At 40.4% G+C, this 24,525-nt stretch overlaps 1 protein-coding gene across 1 annotated transcript; it reads left to right on the top strand.

The window, feature by feature from the left end:
* Positions 1–2,284: 2,284 nt before the first annotated feature.
* Positions 2,285–23,965, top strand: GSPT1 (G1 to S phase transition 1). Its single transcript, XM_066197812.1, has 15 exons — positions 2,285–2,715; positions 12,507–12,554; positions 12,929–12,970; positions 13,689–13,916; positions 14,911–14,944; positions 15,423–15,500; positions 16,726–16,906; positions 17,273–17,427; positions 18,406–18,546; positions 19,288–19,381; positions 19,711–19,791; positions 20,353–20,526; positions 20,962–21,051; positions 21,390–21,558; positions 22,230–23,965. Exons 1-15 carry the CDS (start codon positions 2,415–2,417, stop codon positions 22,280–22,282), a joined length of 1,869 nt encoding a protein of 622 aa, XP_066053909.1. The 5' UTR covers positions 2,285–2,414; the 3' UTR covers positions 22,283–23,965.
* The last annotated feature ends 560 nt before the right edge of the window (positions 23,966–24,525 follow it).

A 24,525-nucleotide genomic window follows, 5' to 3' on the forward strand; every position in this document is an offset into this window, starting at 1 on the left:
AGTGTTTGAGTTTACATAATTCCTGTATGTGACAGCCTGAAAAACAGGTTTGTGCACTCTGAAGGACATCTGGCATCCTCAGAAATTCTGTGGACTAATTGTGTATATCCTAGCAAGAACCTAGGGAATACGTGCCTGTCAAGGAAGGAAGGAAGGTTGTGAAACTCACCTAATTCTTTTCCCCTGAATTCAGCGGTAATATGCACTCTCTGATCAAATGTATATTGGGCCCTACTCCCCAGACACACACACACACAAAATCCTCACAACTCAGTGCTTCAGGAGCCATCAGAAAGAAGCTCCATTTCAAAAACCTTCTAGAAGAATGCCAAAATGTATAGAAGACTTGCTGTCTCTGTGTTCTGTGTGCTGCTCATCTTAATTGCCCTGAAAAGGCAGCGCTTGGCTCCAGTTAAGGCTTTCCTGACCCATAGGCTGTGTCAGGGCTCAAACAAAACACAAGCTTGGAGTCCAGCGTTGCCCTCATTATAAACCTGAGCTGTTAAATGCTCATAGTGACAGTCAAAATTGTTCAGTAACAAGTCACTCTGTCAGCAGAATGCACGCAGCTTGCTTTCCACTGGAGTTTTATCCATTATTCATCACTCGTAACCCCCGAGTGCTGAAATGGTGCTACCTTGTTTCCATACTATATGGAATGTATCAGACACGTCCTGGTTAATAAATGTCACCTAACAAGCAAAGGTTGGAACTAAAAGAAAACAAACCCAAACAATGCATACTACTTTTCTTTTTATTAAACAGAAACATGCCATGCACAGCTGGGACTTCCTTTTAGTCTGACAAAATTCCAAATATTACAAGAGAAGCACAGGTGAGACTTAACTGTACTCGATTTGAAAAAGAGAGACTGACAGTGTCTGAAAACTGCAAAGTAACTATGTGCCTGAGAATAAACAGAGAGTGGTTTTCACATGGTCTTTAAAACTCTTTCTTTAGGTTCAGGTGAAAGTAAGCTCTTGTTGATACTTGAAATAAAAGCAAAGGTTTTTAGTCTCTCATTACATGTGATGCATTTTCTTCCAAAGTGAACTTTCTATGCTGTTAGTGGGGATTTGTTTGTTTGTTGGTTGGTTGGTTTTGGGGGGTTGTTTTTTGGATTTTTGTTTATTTCTGTCTTTCTTTTATGATGCTATCCTGCACACTAATGTTTTCCCTGGATATGATCAGCTGGAAGCTCGTATTTCCACTAACACATGTAGAAGTTTTTGTTTGTCCACGGCCCACACGTTGCTGCTGGTGTTCAGCCAGAAACCCTCCGGTTCTCATGTCAGGATTACGTTACACAAACGCGCCTTCAGGAGGGCTTTTGTTCTCCAACCAAAACCGCCATGGATTCTGTACCAAACGGAGATCTTTCATTTTTAGTTCCAAGACCACCTGCTTTCAAAGCAACTCTGTAAGCTGTCCTACAGTGCTCTAATATGGATAATGCTCAGATGACTTGGTCCTCGCACGTCAGCACTCCGAGAAACTCCCAAGCATTTGCTTTGTGTAGTTATAAACACACTGTACCTTATGAGACAAAATGCTGCCACAGCTTCATGCAGCCCCATAACCAAAATCTACTTGTTTCCCCTCTGTTCCGCGCTGTTTCCTCCAAATATGCTTAACTTCAAATGATGGGGTTTTTGGGTTTGTTTGTTGAGGTTTTGTTTTGAAAACTTCTCAGAGCCATACCACTGGAGTATTTGGAAAGTTCTACTGACTCTGGCTTAACTGGTAACAACCAAGTCAAAGTGTCCTGTAGAATTACCAGAACCGGAACTTTCTATGCACCCTGTCCACTTTTGGCAGGACAGGTTCCCTCTTGCATCCCGTGGGAGGGCGTGTGCTCCCAGAGTTTCCCCAGGAGCTCTGCTGCCACAGCGCCCTGTCCCTCTGCACCTCTCCAGGACGGGTTCGGTGAGATTTTGCACGGCTGGGATCTGACCCGGGCGGTTCCCGTCCCGCCTGAGGCGTTCGCGCCAACTCCGTGTCCCGCATCCCGCGGGAGAACGGGGCGGGACCGGCAGGAACGCACGGCACGCGCGGGGGCCGCCGGGAGTTGCAGTTCCCAAGCGGGCAAGGAACGCAGGCAACTCCATTTCCCGTCTGTCTTCGGGAGGAGGGCCGCGGGTGCGCGCGCGGGGTATGACGGGTATTGTAGTTCTTGCACCGCGCCTCGGCCGTGCAGCAGGAGGAGGGCCGGGGGAGATAAAAACTACTACGATGGCGATAGGAGAGGCTGCCGGGAGAGGGTACGGCGGCTTGAGAGGCCACACTGCGCTCGCGTCGGGGCGGCGGAGCACACGCGGAATCGGCGGAGCGAGTGCTGAGTCGGTGCCGCCGCCGGCTCCCCCCTCACCCGGGAGACGCTTCGGGGCCGCGGAGCCTTGTGGGGCCGCCACAAAATGGAGGCGAACGGGAGCGGCAGCGGGAGCAGTAGCGACTCGGCTCCCGACTGCTGGGACCAGGCGGACATCGAGCCGGGCAGCGGCGCCGGCCCGGGCTGCGCCCCGCCGGCCGCGGAGGCCGAGGCGCAGCAGGAGCTGCTCGGGGCGGCCTTCAGCCGGCAGCTGAACGTCAACGCCAAGCCCTTCGTGCCCAACGTCCACGCCGCCGAGTTCGTGCCGTCCTTCCTGCGGGGCGGCCCGGCGCCCGGCCTGCCGCCGCCCTCGCCCCCGCCCGGCCTCCCGCCGCCGCCGCCGCTCGGTAACCGCGGGGCCGCCGCCGCGGAGGGCGAGGGAGGCGGGGAGGGATGGGGGCCATGTTGGGAAGGGAGCGGGGCGAGGGTGCCGGGCCCGCGGCGGCGGCCGGCAAAGGGCCCCGCGGGGCGGGCGAGGAGCGGCGGCGGCCGGGGCTCAGGGGCGCGGGGGGCACGGCCCGCGGCGGGAGCGGGCTCCGAGCGCGGGAGCGTCTCCCCGGCGGGAGGGGCACGGCCCGGGGAGCCCTGCGCGGAGCGGGGCCGGCGGCGGGGCCGGGGAGCCGCCGTGCGCGGCCCCGGGTCGGTGAGGGCCCGCCGGGCAGCGGGGCTCTGCGGGCTGTGCTCGGGGCCGCGCCGGGAGCGGCAGGAGCCGCGGTGCTCCGGCTCCCCGTGGTCACCGCGTTCACCTGCACCTTTGCTCGCCAAGGGTCACCCATGATGAAGACAACCGCATAGCTCTGCTCTTCCTATGATCCGTAAAATAAATATGCGTAATATATAGAATATATAACATAGAATAGTCGAGGAGTTGTCGAAGGTTTTGGAGGTAATAAATTCGGTGTTGCTGGGGAGAAAAGCACTGCTTCAGCCACCAGTGGCTCAGATGTATCTTAAATATCTTTTTGAAGATTATATCAAGTAATTTATTTTTTTTTTCCTGACATAATGCCGATAAAGGATTAGTACGGAAGGGAGTTTGGTCCAGCTGGCCTCACCTAATGGAATAAGCTGAAATTTACCCTGCTTTTAATTTCAAAGGATCTTTGTGTATGCAATCAGTGTTTATACTAGATTTACTTTGCATATGGGAAATTAAAGGAGAGCTATTTTTTCATTTCCGACTCCAAACCGAAGGTTCTTCCAAACATCAGATATGCTGCCTGACTTTGTGGTAGTGTTTTAATGTCACTCCTGCAGCTAAGGAGTTCGAGATCTTCCTAACTTTTCCTGTAATTTTCTGTATCCCTATTGGTATACTATGAAACAAGCTAGTGTTTCAAGTATTAACCAGTAATTTAATTTCACCAAAGACAGTGCTTGTTACATTATGGCTGGCATGTTTTCCTGTTAGTTGTGGCTTATTATTTATTGTGGTTTGCCTCAATATATTAATTGGTCTTGATCTCCCTAGTATCTAAAGTTAATATAAAGTTATATAACTAAAATCTGTAACTTTTATATGACATTATAATCTTTTTGTAACGAAATATTCCCCTGTTCCTGCATTAGATTATATGTTCTCTACAGCTGTTCGGAACTCCTGATTTTTAGCAGAAGTTGCAGCTCATGTGCTGTGCAGCCAAGCTGTGTCTAAGTGCATTAAAATAAACTTCAGGGAAGCCTTGGGCAGGCTCCTGAATTCCATTTAGAATAAATGTATTAAAGTTCACAGACGTGGACTGGCCAGCTTGGGGCTATGATGAACATGTGATGCACCTTTGACTGATCTTCAAAATCCATTCCTGTATTTTTCAGATATTGCAATCTGAATCGAAGGTTTGGGTTTTCTAACTATGTCATCAATGCTATGACTGAAAGCTTTCTTAGTGTTTTGAATATTATTAGAATAATTTTGATTTTTTTTTTCCTCCTGGCTGCTTTTGTAAGGTTTCATTTAAGGCTTTTTATAGTTATTTTTTTGTAGGAATTTAAACTACATCTTTGCACCTACTCATTATTTCTTCACTCTCCTTTTCTCCACTCTTTTGCTACTTCTGTGGCCTGTAATGCTTTTTCTTTCCAGAAATTAGGGATGACTTGAAAGCTGTCTGAATATCTGGAGTGATCAGAATAGCTTTGCTTTGTGTCTTCATTACTGAGTACATTTCCTATGTGGTGGTATAATCTACCTGGTTTGAATTCACCTTGATTGCTCTATCTTCTTTAAGGTTTAGCATTTTGAGTTTCTCTAAGTAGCTTTAATAGCCCTAAGATTAGGCAGACAAAAATCTGCAGTTAAAAAAAAAAAAAATTCAGTTTCTTTCCTAAGTGGAATAGTGTGCTTGTTAGGTACCTCTGCAGGTCTGATGTGCTTGGTTCCAGAAGGTAATTGACACTCTTCTCCTTGCAGATGTTTGTGTAAGGTGACAGCTACTTTCCTGGCTGGAAGAACTAGGTGGAGCTTGCTCTGGAAATAAGTCAGAACAACATGTGATTAGACAAGGGTGCTGAATAAGTTACTTTTCAGCAACCCAGTTTGCTTTTGTTCCCATTAGGTGCTCAGTGACACTCATTCTTCCTTACGTGGTTTGTAGTGGGGAGAACCTAAATTAGCCTTGATTAATCTAAACCTTAAGAAATCTAAAAAGTTGGGTGTCACTTTAGGAATTTCAGTGGCCTAAAGTTAAGTTCTAGTAATGCTTTCCTTCTTGGAACTTTCTCTTGGTGAGGTTTTGTTCAAGTCATAATTCCTTGGTAATTCAAAGGCCATTATAGGTCGGGATAAGTGTGTAGTAGCAGCTTGGCACATAAAAAATTCCACAGGACTGGTCCCATTGTGTGGCTGCAGTGTGTAATAGCTGTTCCCTTTCATGCACACTAACTTGATGTTTCTAGTAATTTGAATAAAATTCCTGTCATTTATGTTTAGAGCACAGAAGGAGTGCTCTCAGAAGCCATTTGTGGAAGATGATGTTAACTTTCTAAAACTGGCAAACTCCTGAGATCTGCATTCTGAATAGTTTACTTTAAAACTGGTTTACACGTGCTTTCTTTTGATTGGAAATTGTATATTAGCGAGAAAGCTGACTGATGTTTACCACCAAGATAACTTCTGCTGAGAGATAATTTAATTCCAAAATAATTCTGAAACTATCGTTTGAGTGTATGGGAAAAGCACACTGTTTACAATTTTTGAACCTAAGGAATATCCTAAAACCAGTGTGTTCTAAATGTTGTAGCTGTGAGGAGTTGCTTTTATCAAATTGTGTCCAAGTCAAACTTGTTTGTGTAAAATCTCTCTTTGCTGGATTCTGTTGGACATGTGAAATGAAGACTTTTAGGTTTTCTGTCTGTGGTAGCCGTGGCTGCAGCACAGTTTTGTGACAGGTGAACTGGGAGGGTGTCACAGACATCTTGGACTTCTGGGGAGACTCTCTGGCAGTTGCTGGACTACCAAATTCAACTAAATTAAGGCCAGTGTGATAATTAATGAAATGACACGTGATTGTGTTAGGGCCTCTAAACATTTGTAGTCACAACTATGCCTTGCAACTTCACTCTTTAGTTCTATGACTTCTTTTGTACTATGTTTTATTCATTTTGTAGGTGTATGTAGGGGAGATAATTACATTTGGGTGGCTTTTTCTTTGTTTTTGTATCAAGGCATTGTTCAGAGGAAGTAGTTAACACCAACCCCCAATTATTAAGATTCCTATTTTTTTTTTAATTGGGTATGAGGGAATCAAAACACTTATAAAAATGCAGCATCAAATTTCACCAGTCTCCATTTTTGTGGTTCGGTTTTTGTCGTAGTTCTTGACTACTCACAGGATTCATGGTAAAATTTATCACAGCTTCCCTGTATAGTCTTTACTGTATTTTGTGTTAGTTTTTCTTTTCAGAAATAATTTTTAAGTATTCACTGTTGACCCTGCTTGGAGCAGGAGACTAAACTAGCTACCTCCTGGGATCCCTTCCAACCTGAGTTGTTCACTGATTTTTAAGTATGTAGTGGTAGTAGCAAGAGAAAAAGTATCATTAATAGAGAATTAATAAGAACAAAAAGTGTGACACGCAGCAGCTGGTGTAAGGAAAGAGCATTTGTCCTTTTGGCGACATTAGGGCTGCTGTTTCATTTGTTAGTTCTCTTGACCACTTCAAACGAATTTCTAAACATCTTTGTTAATGACTGCAGTTTAAACAACTTGCACCTACAGTCCTGAGCCAAGCAAACATCTGGCTTAAGATTCAATGCTCCTGTTTGCTTCACTCCCTATTTCACTTGCCTGCAGCAGTCACTTCTGAAACAGTTGCGTTTGATCAACTGGACATCCTCAGCCTTCAAGTGCTGTAAATAAATGGATATAGCATTTTTCTTCCTGCTTTTCCCTGCCCTCATTTTTTCCTGACCTTGTAGCAGCTGGGACATCCATATGTCAGACACAAGAGGTCGAGTTTCAGTGTCTTCTACTTCAGTTCTGAAGCCTGTAGTTTCCAGAGCAGGATGATGAGTTATGTGTACCACTGAGTTCTCCAAAGCCTGTTACCTCATTTTACACTGAGATTCTTCAACATCTCCGTCCTCAAGAGACTTCGCTTTGCATATGAACTTGCTGAGAAAGGCTTGTCTAAGACTAGCAGCCCACAATTCCAGAAGCTGTTGTGTTAAAGGGTTACATGGTTGTTCACGTCAGCCTTGGAACAGCCTTGTGCTGATGATTTCCTTGCAAGTGTTGGTAGTGCTGCTGTTAATCCTTCAGAACTGCGAACTTGAACTGCTCACATGGCAGCAAATCAGGGTTGTACTGTCAGTGCCACTGTATGGGATGAATTCTTCTTATCTGAGAATCTTGATTTGAGTTGGCACTTGACTATCTAGAGCAGACTTCTGTATCAGCCTCTCGAGACAGATGAGCTGCACAAGCACTTCTAAAAGAGTCAGCGCAGAGAAAGGCTGGATGTCTTGGCACTGACAGGTGATCAGATACAAAATACCTGTGTGATGCACTCAGGGTGCCAATGTGTTACACAGATGTCCTTTGTCTACATCTGAAGTGTCCCCAGGAAGGTGGCCAGGATTGTGTTGCTCCTGTTAGAATAATTCATCACCCTCGTGGCCTTGCACGACTCCAGTAAAAGACACACCAACCCCTGGGAGTTGGCTGAGCACTGCATGAACTGTCCTGGGGGCTCCAGGCAGCTTGCTGACCATGTGCTTGGCACTCTGCTTTGGGCTACTGCGTGAATGTGTTTGAAAGCATGATGTTATCTTAAAACTTGATTGCTCTATCAAAATGAACACAAAAATAAACAGGGATAATTCTTGGATTCTATTTATAATCTGGTTTTACAGTTCCACTTAAGGGATTTTGGCATTTTCCTCCTGTTTTGTGATGAGAGATATGCAAGCAAATGAAGCAGCTGATTGCATGAAGCCAAGATAGAAAGATGGTTTTATTTTGTGGTTTTTATTATGGAGGAATAAAGCAGTCATAATTTAATCCATTAAATTAATGACTGTGTTTTGAAGAGGTCTATGGGAAAATGACTGATTGTATTGCAGTTAAAAAGTTAGTTTAGGACTGGTGATGCAATACTAAAAATATTGATTATACTAAAGATACTGGGTTAGGAGAGATCTTAGAGTGGAATCCTGAACTGTTGAAATACTGAGCTTGGTTTCTTGATTATCTGTCTTAAAAATCAAGTTATCAACTGAGCACAAATACTTGGCCTTAAGCAAAAGAGGCCTTCAGTATATTCCCTGAAAATCCCCATAAGCTTTCTTAAACTTAGTTGTTAAGAAGCATGTCAAGTTTAGATAAGATAAACTTAAGGTGTGTCCTCACTGGGGAAGGAAAAAGGTGGGTCTTTTACTAAGCTAATCTGTAAAAAACCCTATGAATATGAAACAAGTGCTAATTTTTTTCTGGTGAATTTTACAGAGTCACGTTATGCCAAAGCTGCTCTCGCACTGATGCATTTTAGAAACTGGTTTGTCTGCTGGTGAAGCTGGGGCATAGGCCATAAAGCAGGGCACAGAGGAGAAGAACATCATTTTGGGTCTAACTTTCAAAACAACTGCCTTACAGTGAACTCCTGAAAACCTTTTCTTTCTGTGCATTTTGAAGTATTGAATATAAAGCACTTTGTTTAGCTGTAGCACTTACTTGTGTGTGACGTAATTTTTGTGTGGTTTTGTTATCTCTTGGGGGTTTTTTTATTTTGCTTTTCACGCTGTGTGTGTTTGATGCAGACTTTTATTTTTTTACTCTGCTGTAACTCCCTTTATGCTTTCCTTTTTAAAAAAGGGAGGGCAAACATCTGTTATGTAGTGCATGAAAACTGTTGAGACTTAAGACTACTGTGTAAATGTGTGCTGAACTCGGGTATTGGAATTCCACATACAAAAAGGCGATGGGAATCCTGAGGTGGGTGTCATGTGTTTCTTCACCCCTCAGGAATTCCTGTGAAGGAACTTGATGCCTGTATTAGAGAAGCGATAACAGATTCACTATACAGGCATCTGAGTTTTGTGGATCAGATGTTTATTTCAGGCTGAATTTGCCTTTTTTTTTTTTTTTTTTTTAATCTCTTTGGTGTGTGGTGCAGAGTTTCATTAACTCTGTAGTCCACCCCAGCTGTCAGGTTCCAGTCCTGTCTGGGTTCTTATCACTCCAGCAGCAGAGCAGGCTGGGAGCTGTGAGTGCTGCTGTGTATTGCACCAAATTTATGCCTCTCATCCGTTCCGTGAAGGCATTTGCGTTGTGGGTCAGGTAACTGCTGCTGAGGAATTACCAGTTGACCTCTGGGCAGTTCTTACTTGTGTGGAGACCTTTGTCAACCTTTTCTGTGCATCTGGTGAACACTGAGGTTTGTGTAAAGATGGAGGGTGTCACTATGGCTTAGCAGTTGAGTTTGACTTTAAGGTTGATTCCTACTTTGCCAGCTGTACCTGTTCTATATATGAAAAACTTGCTAAATTCTAATATAAATTTAATTAAAAAGCAATATTCTCTTGTTTATCTACAAGCATTTTAATACTGGCTTATAGTCTTTTAAAACAATATTTTCAGAGGTCGGATGATAGCTTCAAATTCGTTGTATGTGTGCAGCTTTGGTTATTGTACAACAAAAACGCAAACGAGTACAAAACTTGGTGTGATATGCCATGAACTCATCAGCTGTAGTAGGATGCTGTGTGAATGGAGTAGGCAGAGTGGATTCTTTAGGATATGAGATGTAAAACACAGTGACCGGTATCTTTAAAATACAAGTTGTGCGGTTTTGGGCTCTGTATTAGTAGCGTGCATACTCTTCCAGTGAATTTTACATTTAAAAAATCCCCACAATTACCTTTTCCAGACAAGACTCTGAATTACATAATGTCATTGTCTGATGGCACCAATAGACAAATGCAGCATCTGTATCCGTTTTTGCCTTTGGCATCGACAACAAAGATATTCCAAAAAATGTCCTAAGGCTCTGATGTTGAGCAGGACTAAAGGTAAACCATTCACTCCATGTAACACTGCGGATAAGGTTGCGAGTTCTTGACTTAGGGCTTGAAGGAGAGATGGTGTATGGTTAGGTGTAAAACCCAACAGTTGCTTATCGTGTGTATATCCAAGAACTTGAGGCATTAAAAAAATGGGCATCACTAAAGGCATGTCCTGATTTTTCAAACCAGATATCCTACAAAGTAGGTTTTGAATCCCACATATAAAAGATTCCTGTCTGAATGATCTTCACAAATGAGGTGACAGACCAAAATGCACCAGCCCTGTGGTCTAAGGAAGCAATAGGGTTGCATCCTTCTTTTCAGGTGATGGTCTTAAAGCACGTGTCAGGCAATCTGTTGATTTCCACACAGAGTAAATGGTAAATCTGAGCCTTTGAAAGGTACCAATGTCTGAAATAACCTGACACAACCTGTAATTGTTTATCAGAAGTAAACAGTTACTGCAGAGTGTTTATTTTTGTTACTTAGAGCATGTTCCTTTTGAAATTAAGGTTCTTTATTTGCTTGGTTTCTTAACAATATTTATGTTTCTTTAGTGAGTGGTTTATGTTTCTTTCTGCTTTGAGGAAACAGTATATGTTTGAAATAATTCAGTGTCCTCTTCCAAAGCCTATCTGCCACTTGTGTACCAAAGTGACCAGAGGTTAATAAATGGCTGTGGTCGTAGCTGAATATATGTTGCCCCCCTGGTTGTGTGGCAGTACTCTTTAGCATCCCTGCACAAACTTACTGACTCTTATGTGTTGGACCTGTACAAAATTTACAGAGGGACGTTTTTCCTCCTTCCTCTCTGTTATTTGTGAAGAAACTTTTTCCTGTCGGCATACCTGCTGTATTGCAGACCAGAAAATAAAAACTGAGTTTATATGAATGCTGTTGATTGACAATATATGTCTAAGAAATAAACTAGCTCTCCAACCACTTGTATAACTTCTGTTTCAAGGCAAGTGCATTAATACTGCCATTTGATACATTTTTTATTACAGACAAACTTCTGGAGTGAAATCAAAAGCTTGTTGAAATGATCTTCTAATTAAAATATTGCTGCATCCCAACCACAGTATGTGTGAAATAGCCAACAGTCTTCTGATGTGCTACAAAATGGAGGCTTTAGGTTCATACCTAGATTTTGTGTCACCTGCTTACCACGCTCAGAAATGGGCTGATCTGAGTCTTTTCCAGCTGCCAAATGGGAGTGATAGATCATTTCTTTAAAAGGATCTAAGGGTATTCTATTCTAATGCTTTTACTGACTGTATTAAATCATTCTCCTCCAGTCTGGCTGGTTTGTTTTTGGGAGCGTGGCTCACGTCCCATCCAGCCCAGGAGCGCAGGGGATGGTTTCAGTCAGGCTTTGCTGTGCCCCCTCCCCAGTTTGCTGCTGGCCACTGGATGTTGTGCTGTGACCCACATTCACCCTGCCTGCACAGCCCTGTCCTCTGGCCCCCTGCCAGCTCTCCCGGCGCTGCTCCACTTTAGAGAAGTCTGCAGCAAATACGCAAACAGTGCGAAAGCAAAGAGGCTTAGAATCAGGTCCTTCTCTGCGTGGTTTTGTTCTTTTCAGGGGATTTGTTTCATCTTTAGGTCCCATCATGCGTATAAAGCAAGTGATGCTCTAAGATCTGTGGTTAGCATTCAGTTGAAGGAGAGCTGGAGTACAGCTAAACAGAGGGTATGAATTTTGTATGTGGTTGGGAAAAAAAGGCGATGAATTTCTTTCAAAGCATTATGAAGTTGAACTTATACCAAGAGAAAACTAAATAGGTTACGGCTTTAGGGATAGTGATAGAAGGCCCCTTGATCGTGTGAAAAAGCGTCCCAAAAGATTGAGTGGCGTGTTACTTGGAATGTATCACTCCTAGTAGGTTTAATAATTAGTTGCACCTCAGCATAAAATGTAGTGAGTGGCATGGTTTAGTGCATGAGAGGTTGAGTAATTTATCCATAAAAACATGCTTGTGGCTTTGATAGATGCACATGACTGGTGAGATTGCCCTCCACGTAAGGGGACCGTGCTGTGGTGTTTTAAGAGGACTGGCAATTTACCAGACATCTGAATGAGTTTATCATCTCTTGACCATAATATCTCAGAAGATATTAAGAATTTGTTTTTAATGGCTTGTTTCTATTTTCCGCTCAACATTTAGTGGAAGTGAGGCACAAGAGCAGTGTAGACGTGGCTGTAAGCAGCAGCTGGCAGACCCTTGCCCTGCAGTTGTTTGACACCACATTGTGTCTGTGGATACAATGAAACTGCTTTGATGTTTTTAAACACCAGTTAGACACTAACACTTACCAATAGCCGGTGCACACAAAGAGGATGGGCAGGTAAAATACTATGTATAGAAAAATTGCTTGCTTTAAGTGTATCTTTCCACGCAGGGGGAAAAAATGGGTTGTTTTTAGAAGTGGTGTATTGTTTTCACCGTGTTTAGGCGATGTTCTTTAGCAGTATTTGTGCTTAGGGGCTGTGTTTAGTAGAACTTGGGAGGGAGGGAAGTGATTATTCTTTCCATCTCCTTCTTGCAGTAAAGTTGAGAGATGGTCTTTTATGGCAAAGTTTGGAGGTTGGTCACATCATTATACTTTAAAAGATAAACTTTTTCTTCTCTGCAGGTGCACCTGTAGAGCCTTCTCCAGAGGAGCAGACAGCCTCTTGTGAAGGTAATTGTTTTTGTGATCTTTATTACACATCTTTTAAAAAAATCTTGCAAATAATCTCCTCTTTTAAATCTCTATGAACCTTTTCCAATCCTCATTAACCTCACACTACAATTGTAAGGCAATGTGATTATCTGTAGTTATTTACAGTTCTATAGGCAGTTGAGAAAGGCTCATAAAGTGGCTTATAGAGAATCATAAAACTAGGGTGAAGCAGGATTTTCGGAATGAACCTGTATATTGAAAAGCTTTGGCAAGTGCCAAAACATCTGAACTATCCCTTTATTAATTTAGTCACTCATTTTTCTTTGTTCTTGATTACTGTCATGGTAAGTATGTGTCTTCAATGATCCATTTTTCCCCTCTTTTTCTCCTAGGTTCAAATGCTGCTGTTAACATGGAAATTTCAGAATCTGTTGGTAAGATGAGAATTGTTCCTTTTCACTGTGATAGTACTATAATGTACTACTGCCGTGCTTTTGCTGAATCACTATAAACAAAATAGCAGAGCCTTTACACTTAGTGTTTTTTGTTGTAGCTTTATACTTGGATGAGGAAAGAGGTAATTGAACACTAGGATGCATTGAGAGCTGCAACTGGATTACTTGGACACTGTAAAATGATCAGTGCTTTATTTAAAAATGATTTCATATTACAAAAGAGCCCCATTAATATGTGTGGAATGGTGATTAGCAAAAAACTTTAAAGTGGTCAGCAGTGTGAACAATCAGAACATGGAAATTGTATCTTTCTCATTGTTTTTGTATGGCTTATGAGTGAACTTAAACTATAATCTCTCTCCTTTGCTTTCTAAACATATGGTAGTATGTGGATTCAAACTACTCTGCCGTCTGTGTGGATCTTCAGATCTGCTTTTCCTTTATAAAATTGTTGCCTTGTTAAAACAGAAGTTTCTGTATCCTAGATTTCTTTTGTCAGCACACAAGCTTGCTTGAAAGCTCCTGGTATTCATAATTTCAGAAACAAGCAGCACTTGTCCCTTTTTCTATAGGAAAATGTTAACAGAAGTGGTAGTTAAAGCCTTGCAATTGCAGCTTTGGGGCAGGGGCTTTTCCCCAGGGTAGTTCTTTTTAATTTCTTTATCTCTTTGAATATATCAAATTGGTTCCTTTTTAGTGGAAAATGGAGAGACAGAAATGTCCCCAGAAGAGTCATGGGACCACAAAGAAGAGCCCAGTGAAGCAGAGCTGGGAGGTGGCCCTGCAGGGGACGCGGGGCCTTCTGAAGAGAGCGCTCAGGAAATGATGGAAGAGGAGGAGGAAATACCAAAACCGAAATCTGTTGTAGCACCTCCAGGTGCTCCTAAAAAAGAGCACGTAAATGTAGTGTTCATTGGACACGTAGGTGAGTTGTCAGTGAGGGTGGAGCAATTGGATCTGTGTGTTGTGTATTATCTAGAACTCAGAGGATTAGCCATTAATGCTGTCCTTTGCATTCACCACGTCTTGAGGCTCACGGGAGCATTCATTCTAACGAAGCTGCTCTGGAAAATGACAAATTTAAAAGTCTTTCAGAGGTAGAGTGTGTTCTCTGCACAGTGCCTGTGTTCATGATTTCTCAAGTACCTGCTCCTGTTGAGTGCTGAAGTGACACATCTGTGTTTATGATCTAAAATGCTTATGATCAGAAAATGGTGCTTCGTTTCTGCTTATTTTAAATAAAAAGAGTTCTTGTGATTAAATTCAAAAATTACTATTCTAAATACTAAAATTTGTAGGGTTACAACAACAGATTAACATAATTCATGGTTAAAAGAAGCATTTATAGGAAAATATCTTCATTTAATAGTTTCGACAAGCTTCATAAAAACTTGGGTGGTGTCAGAAGTAGAGAAGAATTATTGAATCACAAGATACACAGTAAATCCCGTCTTTTCATTTCTGTACTTACTTATCACCTTGAAAGTACTGAAATTTAGTCCTTGAGTAAATTCAGACTAGAGTCACACAAAGTTAAGGGGCTGTGGGCAGAGATACATCCCAATTTTGAAGAACAGCCCACACAAGTTAGGGACAAGGGATAAAGGAAGCAGAGAAGGGGATTTTGCAAGAGCTTCCCACACTCTTGACCCTGGCTTTAGCTGGCTCACTGCTTGGTGAGGGGGTTTTGTTACAGATAATTCTGAATTTATATATATAAAAGCAGCATGTTCAAAATTTGGTGTAATTTAATTGACAACAAATTATAAATGGAAACAAGGGAAGGTGCAAGATGGTTCCAAAAACTTAGACTATGGTTCAAAAAATAAATCCTTTGGAAATTAGCTGGCTGACTTAGTAATGATCTGCTGTTTCTAGAATTGTACGTTGTTGATGATTTGAATTAATTTTTTTTTTAGACGCTGGCAAGTCAACTATTGGAGGACAAATAATGTAAGGAAACTCTAAAACTTTTAGATTTCCTATTCTTGGGAATTAAAAAACATCAATTAAAATGAGTAATATTTTCTTTGTGGCTTTTATCAGCATATGTTAATACTTTTATATCAGAATGTTTCTATCCCTGTCAATTGAGGTACTTACTGTCTTTGGAATTTCTTAATTCCAGCACATTAGTGTTGTTGCTCTAGGATTTTTTACTTAATAGAATCATCTATGCAAAAGCAAACATCAAATTTTAAAAATTAATCACTTTGTTAGAAGGTGGCTGTTTTTCTTTGTATTTTAAAAATGCAGTTTGAAACTGCTTTAAATCATTGGTTAAACTTTGTCCTTTCTGTGAAGATTTAAAAAAAAATTAATATCTTTATTTCCCAATCATAATAATCTGTAGGGGTTTTATAAGTATTTAACTATTTGGAAATATCTTCCTGCTTTGTGTAAAATGCACTTTTATTTTCCCTCTTCTTAGGTATTTGACAGGAATGGTTGACAAAAGAACACTTGAAAAATATGAAAGAGAAGCTAAAGAAAAAAACAGAGAAACATGGTATGAGTTTTGTGAAGATAGTAGCACACTGCCCTTTACTGCAGTGAAACTGGTTTTGTCTCTGTCCCAGTAGCCCTGCCTTCCTCCAGGCAGGATGGTGCTGTTGTCCTGGGTGCATTTTTTGGGGACCTCTGGTTTGGTTTGGGTTTTACTGCTGGTTTTTTTGGTTTGGTTGGGTTTAGGAGGGCAGTGTGTGTACATACAGCACATGCAGCAGCCTGATTTGTGCTCCAAACAACTCCTGCAAAAAATTGATTTCGTTTTTGAAAGCTTTTTCTTTTTGTCTGGGGGATAACCGGGGTTCAAAGCGCTCTGGAAAAGCAGCAGCTGAAGAGTTCCTTAGGGGTAGAGCCATGATGGAGCCCTCAGGGATGGGCATTGACCTGAACTCACTGAACCGTGTGTGAGAGAGGGGAATAGCAAGGGTGACACAGTTCTTTTCACCAAGCTCCAAGCAGCATCCCTTCACACACCACCCAGTCACTACAAAACGAAAGCTAAGGATGTCTACAAGCCGCTGTTAATGGCGAAAAATACTGCTCTGTTCAACCGGTCCAGTGGAGTTATTAGCACTTTTTTTATCCTTAATTAAGAGTATTTTGTTTTCTTCTTTATATTCACCAGTTTTCACAAAACCTGAAGGAGCTAAGTAACTTTTTCTTTTTGAAATTTCAGTTTATCTAACTGAAAGCTAACTTGTTGGTGGCCAGTGGGAAGAATTATTAGGAGGGGACAAGAATCGATATAATGAAAATATCAAAGATAGTGTGAATAAAGATGGTGTCTGTTTCATAGCTAACTTCTGGCTTAATATGTGCAAATAAATGAGAACTAATAATTGTAATTCTCAGTAATGATCTGTGCAAATCAGAACTAATGTTTTAGTTAACTACGCTGAGAAGGAAGAATTGTTTTGTATTTGATCCTGAGGCGTTTCTGAGACTGAGGCAAAACTTAAATTATTTGAGGTTAGATCATAGATGAAGAACTGAAAATTGTTTATTAGAATTTTTATAATTGAATCCTTGTAGGTGTGTGAAGGACAGCTGGCAATGGGCTCTGCAGCTCACTGTACACACAAATTAGTTGAAGTCGTTGTTGGTCTTGGAAATACTTACGCTTAGCAATGCTGAGGTGGTTAAAATAATTAAGCAAAGAAAAAAGTCTCTTATGACTAACAAATGATATATAATTTTATATATAAATTGGGGTTGGGATTTTTTAGGTACCTTTCGTGGGCCTTAGACACAAACCAAGAAGAACGAGACAAAGGTAAAACAGTAGAAGTGGGACGTGCCTATTTTGAAACGGAGAAGAAACACTTCACTATTTTAGATGCTCCTGGACACAAGAGCTTTGTTCCAAATATGATTGGTGGGGCTTCTCAAGCTGATCTTGCTGTGCTGGTAAGGACAAATCAGATACTTTTATTTTGCATATACTGTGGAATTAGGCTTCTGATTTTTATTTTTTGTTTGCTTCTTCATTCTTTTGGTTACTTACAGCAGGCAGGCTTTTCAAGTGTTACATTTACTGAGATGAGTGAATTTTGGAGTAATTTGACAGCTTCTTAAAGCTGTCCACAGGTGTCAAGTGATTTTTTTTACACGTCAGTGCAGAAACTAATGGATAATACTGAGGATATACCAGTGCATTTTGGAAGCTTTTGCTAGGTCTGACTACCCAAAGTTTTTTTTTTAATAAGGCAGTATTGTTGATTGTTCTGTTGAGAGAATTGTAGAACTTTTCTTAAAATATGTATCTTTAATTAGGTTATTTCTGCAAGAAAAGGCGAGTTTGAAACTGGATTTGAGAAAGGTGGACAAACAAGAGAACATGCCATGTTAGCAAAAACAGCAGGTGTAAAGCATTTAATAGTTCTTATTAATAAAATGGATGATCCAACTGTAAACTGGAGTAATGAAAGGTGAGTTTAATATTAAAAAAACTAATCTTCATTGACAGATACTGCAATAAAATAATTCCTAGGTTAAGTAATTTTTTGTATCCCATTATTGGTGAATGAATGGTTGACTGGTGGACTAAAGACAAGAGTTATAAAACTGGCAGGAAAACCAGAAGCTCAGTGCCCAAGGCAGTGCCTCTTAATAAAGCTGGAAGTTCTACGCTCCGGCATTCACTGCTTGGATCCACGCAGACACATCTAACAAACCCATGCATTCTAGCACAGTTTAATTGTTGACTTGGAAACTTTTATATAGAGTCTAAAAAAAGGAAGTGATTGTGTTTTCAGTAGTTGAGTTTGCCAGAGTTGTCAGAGAACCTGCTGTGTGTTCTGCTCAGAACTGTGGAAGTTTTAGTGGGAAGCCATGAGGGCCTGGGCAACCTTGGAATGTCAGCCAGCTTCACTAAGAGACTAAGGCACACCCAGTTCTCTGTCTTGGTCCTGCCCCAACCTTCTGACATTACTGAATTCACCCCAAACTGAGAGGAGGCAGTGTGACAGAAATAAATAGCATGAAACCTCCAGAAACTGTGGAGGAGGCTGGAGGAGAGCGAGCCAGCACTGAAGTGCCAGCCTGGAGCATGAGATCAGGAGGTGTCTGCGTGGTCTGTCCTGCTGTGCTGGCCTGGATCTCGTGCCTTGAGCAGTTCCAGCTTGTGCTGCTGCTCCCCCAGCCCTGTCATTGAAGTGTTTGGAGAGCACTGATGATGTTTTATGGAGCAGAGCAATGAGGGGGAACAGGGGAAGAGACAATCCCGAGCTGTGCTGGAAGGTTGGGGAGGAGATGCAAATAGGCCTCCAGACTTTCATTAGGCTTGCTTGCTGCTCACACAGTAACTTAACTGATGGAACTGAAATGTCTGCATGTTTTTTAAAGCACAGGATTGTGTTATGCTCGAATAAGTGGCATTTACCTTGATCTGCTTGTCATTTTAATAGATATGAGGAATGTAAAGAGAAACTGGTGCCATTTTTGAAGAAAGTTGGCTTCAATCCCAAAAAGGACATTCATTTCATGCCCTGCTCAGGACTGACTGGAGCAAACCTTAAAGAACAGTCAGAATTCTGTCCTTGGTATATGTATGTATCTTAAATTGAGCAACTTGAATATTTGCTATATTTCAATGAAAGTAAATGCTTCAGTGAAGCTGGGAGGTAGCAGAGTGTGCCGTGTTGTAGTTGTGTGCCAAAGTGCTTGAGGAAATACAGCCAGAACAACGAGAACACAGCCATGCAACGTGCCAATGAAAAGCATTTGCAGGCTGCAGAAGATTATCAGTAAAATATTAGCAGTGTTCTTTGGCTGTGTGAGTTCAGTGCCTTACGAGCACTTGAATTTGCCAGTGATGCTGCAGCTGATGTTGCTAGAATGAGTAATTGTTTGATGTGAACAGTTTGCTTGAAGCAGTATTATAAATAGGGAGAAGCCATGTCTCTCAGTGGATGTCACATTTTTCAATATTGTTCAGTGTACTTTGAAAAGAATTAATGGAAATCACATTTGGACCTAGCTTATGGTTTTGTATTTCCAAAACATATTACACGTCTGTGGGTCTCAAAGGAATAATTAATTTGTGTAAAATATGCCTCTAATGTAACTTAAAACCAGACATTTCCTGAGTATTAATATGTTGGTTGGGGTAAAGTAGACACTACTGATGGGATGTTATAATAGATTTTGCTGTCTTAGAGGTCATTGTTCTAAATGATGACAAGATGAAAATGATTCCTTTTGTTGGACTGCATTTATCCATTCTGAGTAATTTTTTTTAAATGGAAGGGTGCTCATGAAATTGAAACAAATGCCTTCTGCTCTTTCAGTGGATTACCATTTATTCCATACCTGGATAATTTGCCAAACTTCAACCGTTCAGTTGATGGACCAATCAGGCTGCCAATTGTGGATAAATACAAGGTACAGATTAAAATAATAACATAGAAAGTATAAAGAGGCTGTTTTCAGAAAGCAGTAAATGGGCTATTCATTGTACTTTTAGAGGGTATCTTTTTTGTTTGCTGATGTTACATTTCCATGTGGAATAGAAGAGGGAAGTAAATAATGCTGGCATTATATGAAACTCCTAAAATCTGTAATCTTTCATGAGAACAATTTCCAATATACTAAGTCTAGCAGTGCTAGATATTCATAGAGTTAAGTAATCAAACTCAAAGGTAAATCATAAATAGAGTGGACTCTTTAGGAAAATGTTTTCAGTTGCCATGTAACGATTTCTCTTTGTGAAGGACATGGGCACTGTGGTCCTTGGGAAGCTGGAGTCGGGCTCTATTTGCAAAGGACAACAGCTTGTGATGATGCCAAACAAGGTATGGTAAGGTTAGATATTTTAAAAATTTACTACCATAAGAAAAGAGCTTGGTTCTTAAAGATTACTTCAGATCAGAAAATGTTCTGTTGCTCTGTTGAACACAGCTAAGCTCTCACATTTTACATGGGTGATGTTTCTGGGGACAGGGGGTGTGTGTAGGTCCTTAGCACTCAGAACTTGGCTTCTCCTGCCTTAGTAAACTCAGTTGCTGGACTAAAAATCATCACACATCAACTGGGTTTTATTTCATGTTTGGACATGGCCCACTAAGCCTTTTACCTGCTGTGGGATAATATTGCTCAATGGTTTATTTCATTCCCCCTTTACTTGTTTTTTTCTTTCCCCCAAAGGCAAAAAAACTTGAAAGCACTTCTTTTAGAAAATTGGAGTATTAGTAATTCATCAGTCAAATATTTTAAATGTTCTGAAGCTTGACAGAACCAAATATAATGAACTTAAACTATAATGGAATTATTTATTGAAATACTGTTATGTTACAATTATTTTGTACCAGACTAAAATATGCACAATGCAAAACTCTGTTTTTGTTTTCTTCAAGCACAACGTGGAAGTTCTTGGAATCCTTTCTGATGATGTAGAAACTGACTCAGTAGCCCCAGGTGAAAATCTAAAGATCAGACTGAAGGGAATTGAAGAGGAAGAGATCCTTCCAGGATTTATTCTCTGTGATCTCAACAACCTTTGTCATTCTGGACGCACATTTGATGCCCAGGTAGAATAACATTTAATTGCTGTACAGAGGGGTAGAAACCTTGGAAATATTTTATGTTTTGCCAAATCTAAAACTTCAGTAGTTTGAAGTTTCACTTCAGATTTCTTATTCACTGCCATATCTGTAAATGGGCAATAACATATACACTTAACACTGACATCATTAATTTGAGTTTTTAAAATATCAGTTGTTTTGAATGTAACTTCTCAGTGAAGTTTTAGATACTTACAATGGTGAAAGCAAGACCTCATCAGGCCAGTTCTTCAGTTTTTTTACTTTCATATTATAAACTAGTGACTTAGAAGTTTTGGCTCTTTGTCAAAAAATTGTGTGTATGTTGTTCAATAGATTTTAAAATGTAGTTCTGCATTGATTATTCTCCATTCCTTATAATTGAAATTAGGAAAAATGCACTTATTTTGAATTGTTTTACAGATAGTGATAATTGAGCACAAATCCATTATCTGCCCAGGTTATAATGCAGTGCTGCACATCCACACCTGTATTGAAGAAGTTGAGATAACAGTAAGTGTCATTTTCAGTTGTGATGTGAATCAAAACAATCCAGTTGTTGGGATGAAGAGTTCTGTCATGTCATACATCTGTAGAGCAACTAAAGCAACAAAGGCTCCAGCCTTGAATGGAATTGTTGGTTGTGCCCAAAAATGGGCAAACAAACAGAAATGGCTGTAACTGTTAGCATAAGCCTTTGGAAAGTGTACATCACGACTGAATAAATCACGCACAAACGTTTTCATGTCTTTGTTTGTAAGTATATTCTTTGTCAGACCAATTCTGTTTGTTTGTAAAGAAAAATAACCCTTATTTCAGCACTCATGGCTATCATTATTTTCCTTACACAGGCCTTAATCTGCTTGGTAGACAAAAAAACGGGAGAAAAAAGTAAGACACGGCCCCGCTTTGTGAAACAAGATCAGGTCTGCATTGCCCGTTTAAGGACAGCAGGGACGATCTGCCTTGAGACATTCAAAGATTTCCCTCAGATGGGTCGCTTCACCTTAAGGGATGAGGGTAAGGCTGCTTCAGCAGCAGGTACTGACTGCTGCAAAAACTTGAACTGCAGGGCACTGAGGTATTAAAATGCTGTTATCTGGGGGAAATCACTCTCTGGGTAACAATGGAAAAGTAAACCCAAGCAAATCGTCGTCATTGTGCAGAGTCCTTGCTAGTGACAGAGAGACAGTTTTATTTGAACAATGTGCAAAAGACTGGATTTGAAAAAGAACCAGCAGTGCTTTTTTAATGTGTCCTGGAACATCCACCTACAATATGAATACCACAGCTTCATTAGTGAAAGTTGAAAAATAGCAGGGTGGTTTTATGTTGGGCTTTAATGTGCACACCCTGGTAAAACTCACAGTTCTGTGGGATGCGTTTAAAATAAATTACTTGAAAAGCAGTAAACAGATCTAGTAGTGATTCTGCCTTGTCTTTCCTTAGATGAATGTAGAAGGAGGCTTTCCACAACCCACGTTGTGTCCTTTGGTGTCAGAATAGCAGGCTTACTACTTGGAAAATTTTATCATGCTTTTAAAATACACTGATGCTACAACATAATAATCTATTCAGTGTGATTTCTGATACTTGAGAGCCGGTATTTTGGGGCAAGTTTTCACGTTCTTTGAGACATCTACGTTCGTTTCGCAGTAAATATAACTCTGGTGTTTGTCTCCTTGGTTTAGGTAAGACCATTGCAATTGGAAAAGTTCTGAAACTGGTTCCAGAGAAGGACTAAGCATTTTTCTCAATGACCCCGCACAATACTGTGAGGAAAATCGACTCAGCAAAAGCCTACTTCACACCGCCGTCTTATTTTCTGCCCATTGATAAACTTCTCCCCATATTTTGCAAAGACAAATTTCACAGCAAAGGTCCACATTATGTCAGCTTTCTCATATTGAGAGCTCTGCTATGCCACTGTTGAATTTTCCCAAAAAGAATTTTTTTTTTTTCCTCCCAAATTCTGCTTCCTTGGAAAGATTCGGCAATAGCTTTGTAAGTGATGTGGACATAATTGCCTATAATTATGAAAATCTAAAGGATTTTTAATGTTTAATTTCCCCCAGCATCTATATTAAGACCTCTTTTTTCCAGGCAGATCATTCAGAGTGTGCGAGTGTGTGTGCACATGTTACAAAGATGACTACCATGTTAATAAACTATTCAATTTGAAATCTTTTTCGGTATTGGAATTGCTTTTGAATAATGTTTTTTATCCGGATGTAACACAGTTGCATTAGCTTTTTAACTTCCCAGTAACCCAGATATTTGGTTACTTGGACTTTTCTAAACTCCTCAGCCTCCCCACACACACAGTTTTAAATGAGGCAATTGGGTACTCAACCAAGTTTGTATTAAAATAATGAGGTTTGCCCCTTCCCTTTCTTGAATGCGTTCTGAAAATTAAAAAAACATTCATGCAAATGTGGCACCTTCATTAGCTTTACATTTGTTAATATCTTCAGCAAATTTAGGTTGACCTAACATCATTACTAGACACAGTAAGTCAATTTTGAAGGCTAGAACTACATATTGTGTCTTTATAAAAATTCAGCATTATTAAATTCTTAACTGCAGAAAATGCTAACAACCAGTAAATCAGTGAAACCTGCAAAAATAAGAAAATCTGTGGCAATAGTGCCTATTAGTATTTATAAGAGCTACATTTTGTGGGAGAACTGGGCCAATTAAAAAGTGCCAGTTACATAAATCACTCAGTTCACCCTGTCTTTAATTTGGAGGGCCGGATAATCCTTGCTGTTTTAAAGATCAGTCTGAACTGAGAAGGGAGAAAGACTATTTAAATCCCTGAGAGTTTGCACATAGTGAAAGATGGGAGGGTCAGAATCGAGCACAGTCTGTAAATTTTTGCATATCAAAAAGCAATGTAAGCTTATGAGGACCAGTGAAGTTTTTTCTTGAGAAATTTCTGGTTCAAAGTAAAGCTTACTCAGTACAACTTGAAGGAGCTGCATAATAAAACCCTATTTAGCTGCACTTTGAAAATGGACTGTCTGCAATTGCTGTCCTGATTCTAACAATTAGGATGAAGGCTAAGGGATTTTTTTCATTTTTTCCAGAGTATTAGTAGTAATTATTGAAAGGTATCTTCTGAGCTTCTTCAGAATATCTTAAACTAAACATTCTCAGCTGTAAAATTGGTGAGCCCATCTTCTCCCCCAAAAGTTTACAGTCTAGTGACTGTATCTGAATTGAAACTCAAAACTGAAACAGATTTACCTTTTTTGGGATTTTTTTTTTTGTTTTGTTTGTTTCTTTGTAACTGTGGAACTCCCATTCATTTCACTTACAGCTACATTGTATGGACAGAAGAAGTTATTGTCCTTCAGTTTCATATGACTACACTTGTAGCTACCGTAATGCATGGAATTTAAATAAATTTTATTATGTCTGCAAATCTCTGGGCTTTTATTTTTTTGGTAAATCAGGGTTTAAAAAGTAACTTTTCTTTTTTTTTTTTCTACCAAGTGAACAAAACCCACAGTTCCTTGGATCTTAAACTAATGAAGAAATTAAAAGCCAAGGAAACTTACTGTCTTGTTCATATTCTGGACTGACAAGATTCCCAGATATGACTGCTTTATTGGAGTAAGCTCATGGCTTTGAAATTTGCAAAGACCATTATTAGAGAACACTTACAGTTAGATTCCTAAAGTGTTAGGTCCTTTAAAACATTTTTTAAAGGCATTGAAGTGTGTCTGAAGACTACATGATGCTCCAGCATCAGTTTTCCACTGTTGAGCAAACTTAACGTGGGATTTTAAAACTTCATTATTTTGAGGCTGGACTGAGTATTTAATATTAAACCGAATAATCACCTGATGGGTTGGAGTATCAGTAGATAGAAAGTCTCAGTATTTCCATTATTCATCCCATCTAGTGCATTTGATTGCCATTTCCATAATTCCAGTTAATGTCACCTTGTCTGTAAAGGGAGAGGCTGTATTATTACAAATT

Source organism: Chamaea fasciata, unplaced genomic scaffold, assembly GCF_029207755.1.
Source record: "Chamaea fasciata isolate MVZ Bird 193981 ecotype frontalis unplaced genomic scaffold, bChaFas1.0.hap1 SCAF_16, whole genome shotgun sequence".
NCBI classification, from domain to species: Eukaryota; Metazoa; Chordata; class Aves; order Passeriformes; family Sylviidae; genus Chamaea; species Chamaea fasciata.

What these genes read in the sequence shown, in the direction of transcription:
- GSPT1 (XM_066197812.1), top strand. Translation starts at nt 2,415, where the DNA reads ATGGAGGCGAACGGGAGCGGCAGCGGGAGCAGTAGCGACTCGGCTCCC. An exon ending in AAGCTGATCTTGCTGTGCTG is followed by an intron (nt 16,907 to 17,272) that starts GTAAGGACAAAT and finishes ATCTTTAATTAG; the next exon opens with GTTATTTCTGCAAGAAAAGG. An exon ending in TTGTGATGATGCCAAACAAG is followed by an intron (nt 19,792 to 20,352) that starts GTATGGTAAGGT and finishes GTTTTCTTCAAG; the next exon opens with CACAACGTGGAAGTTCTTGG.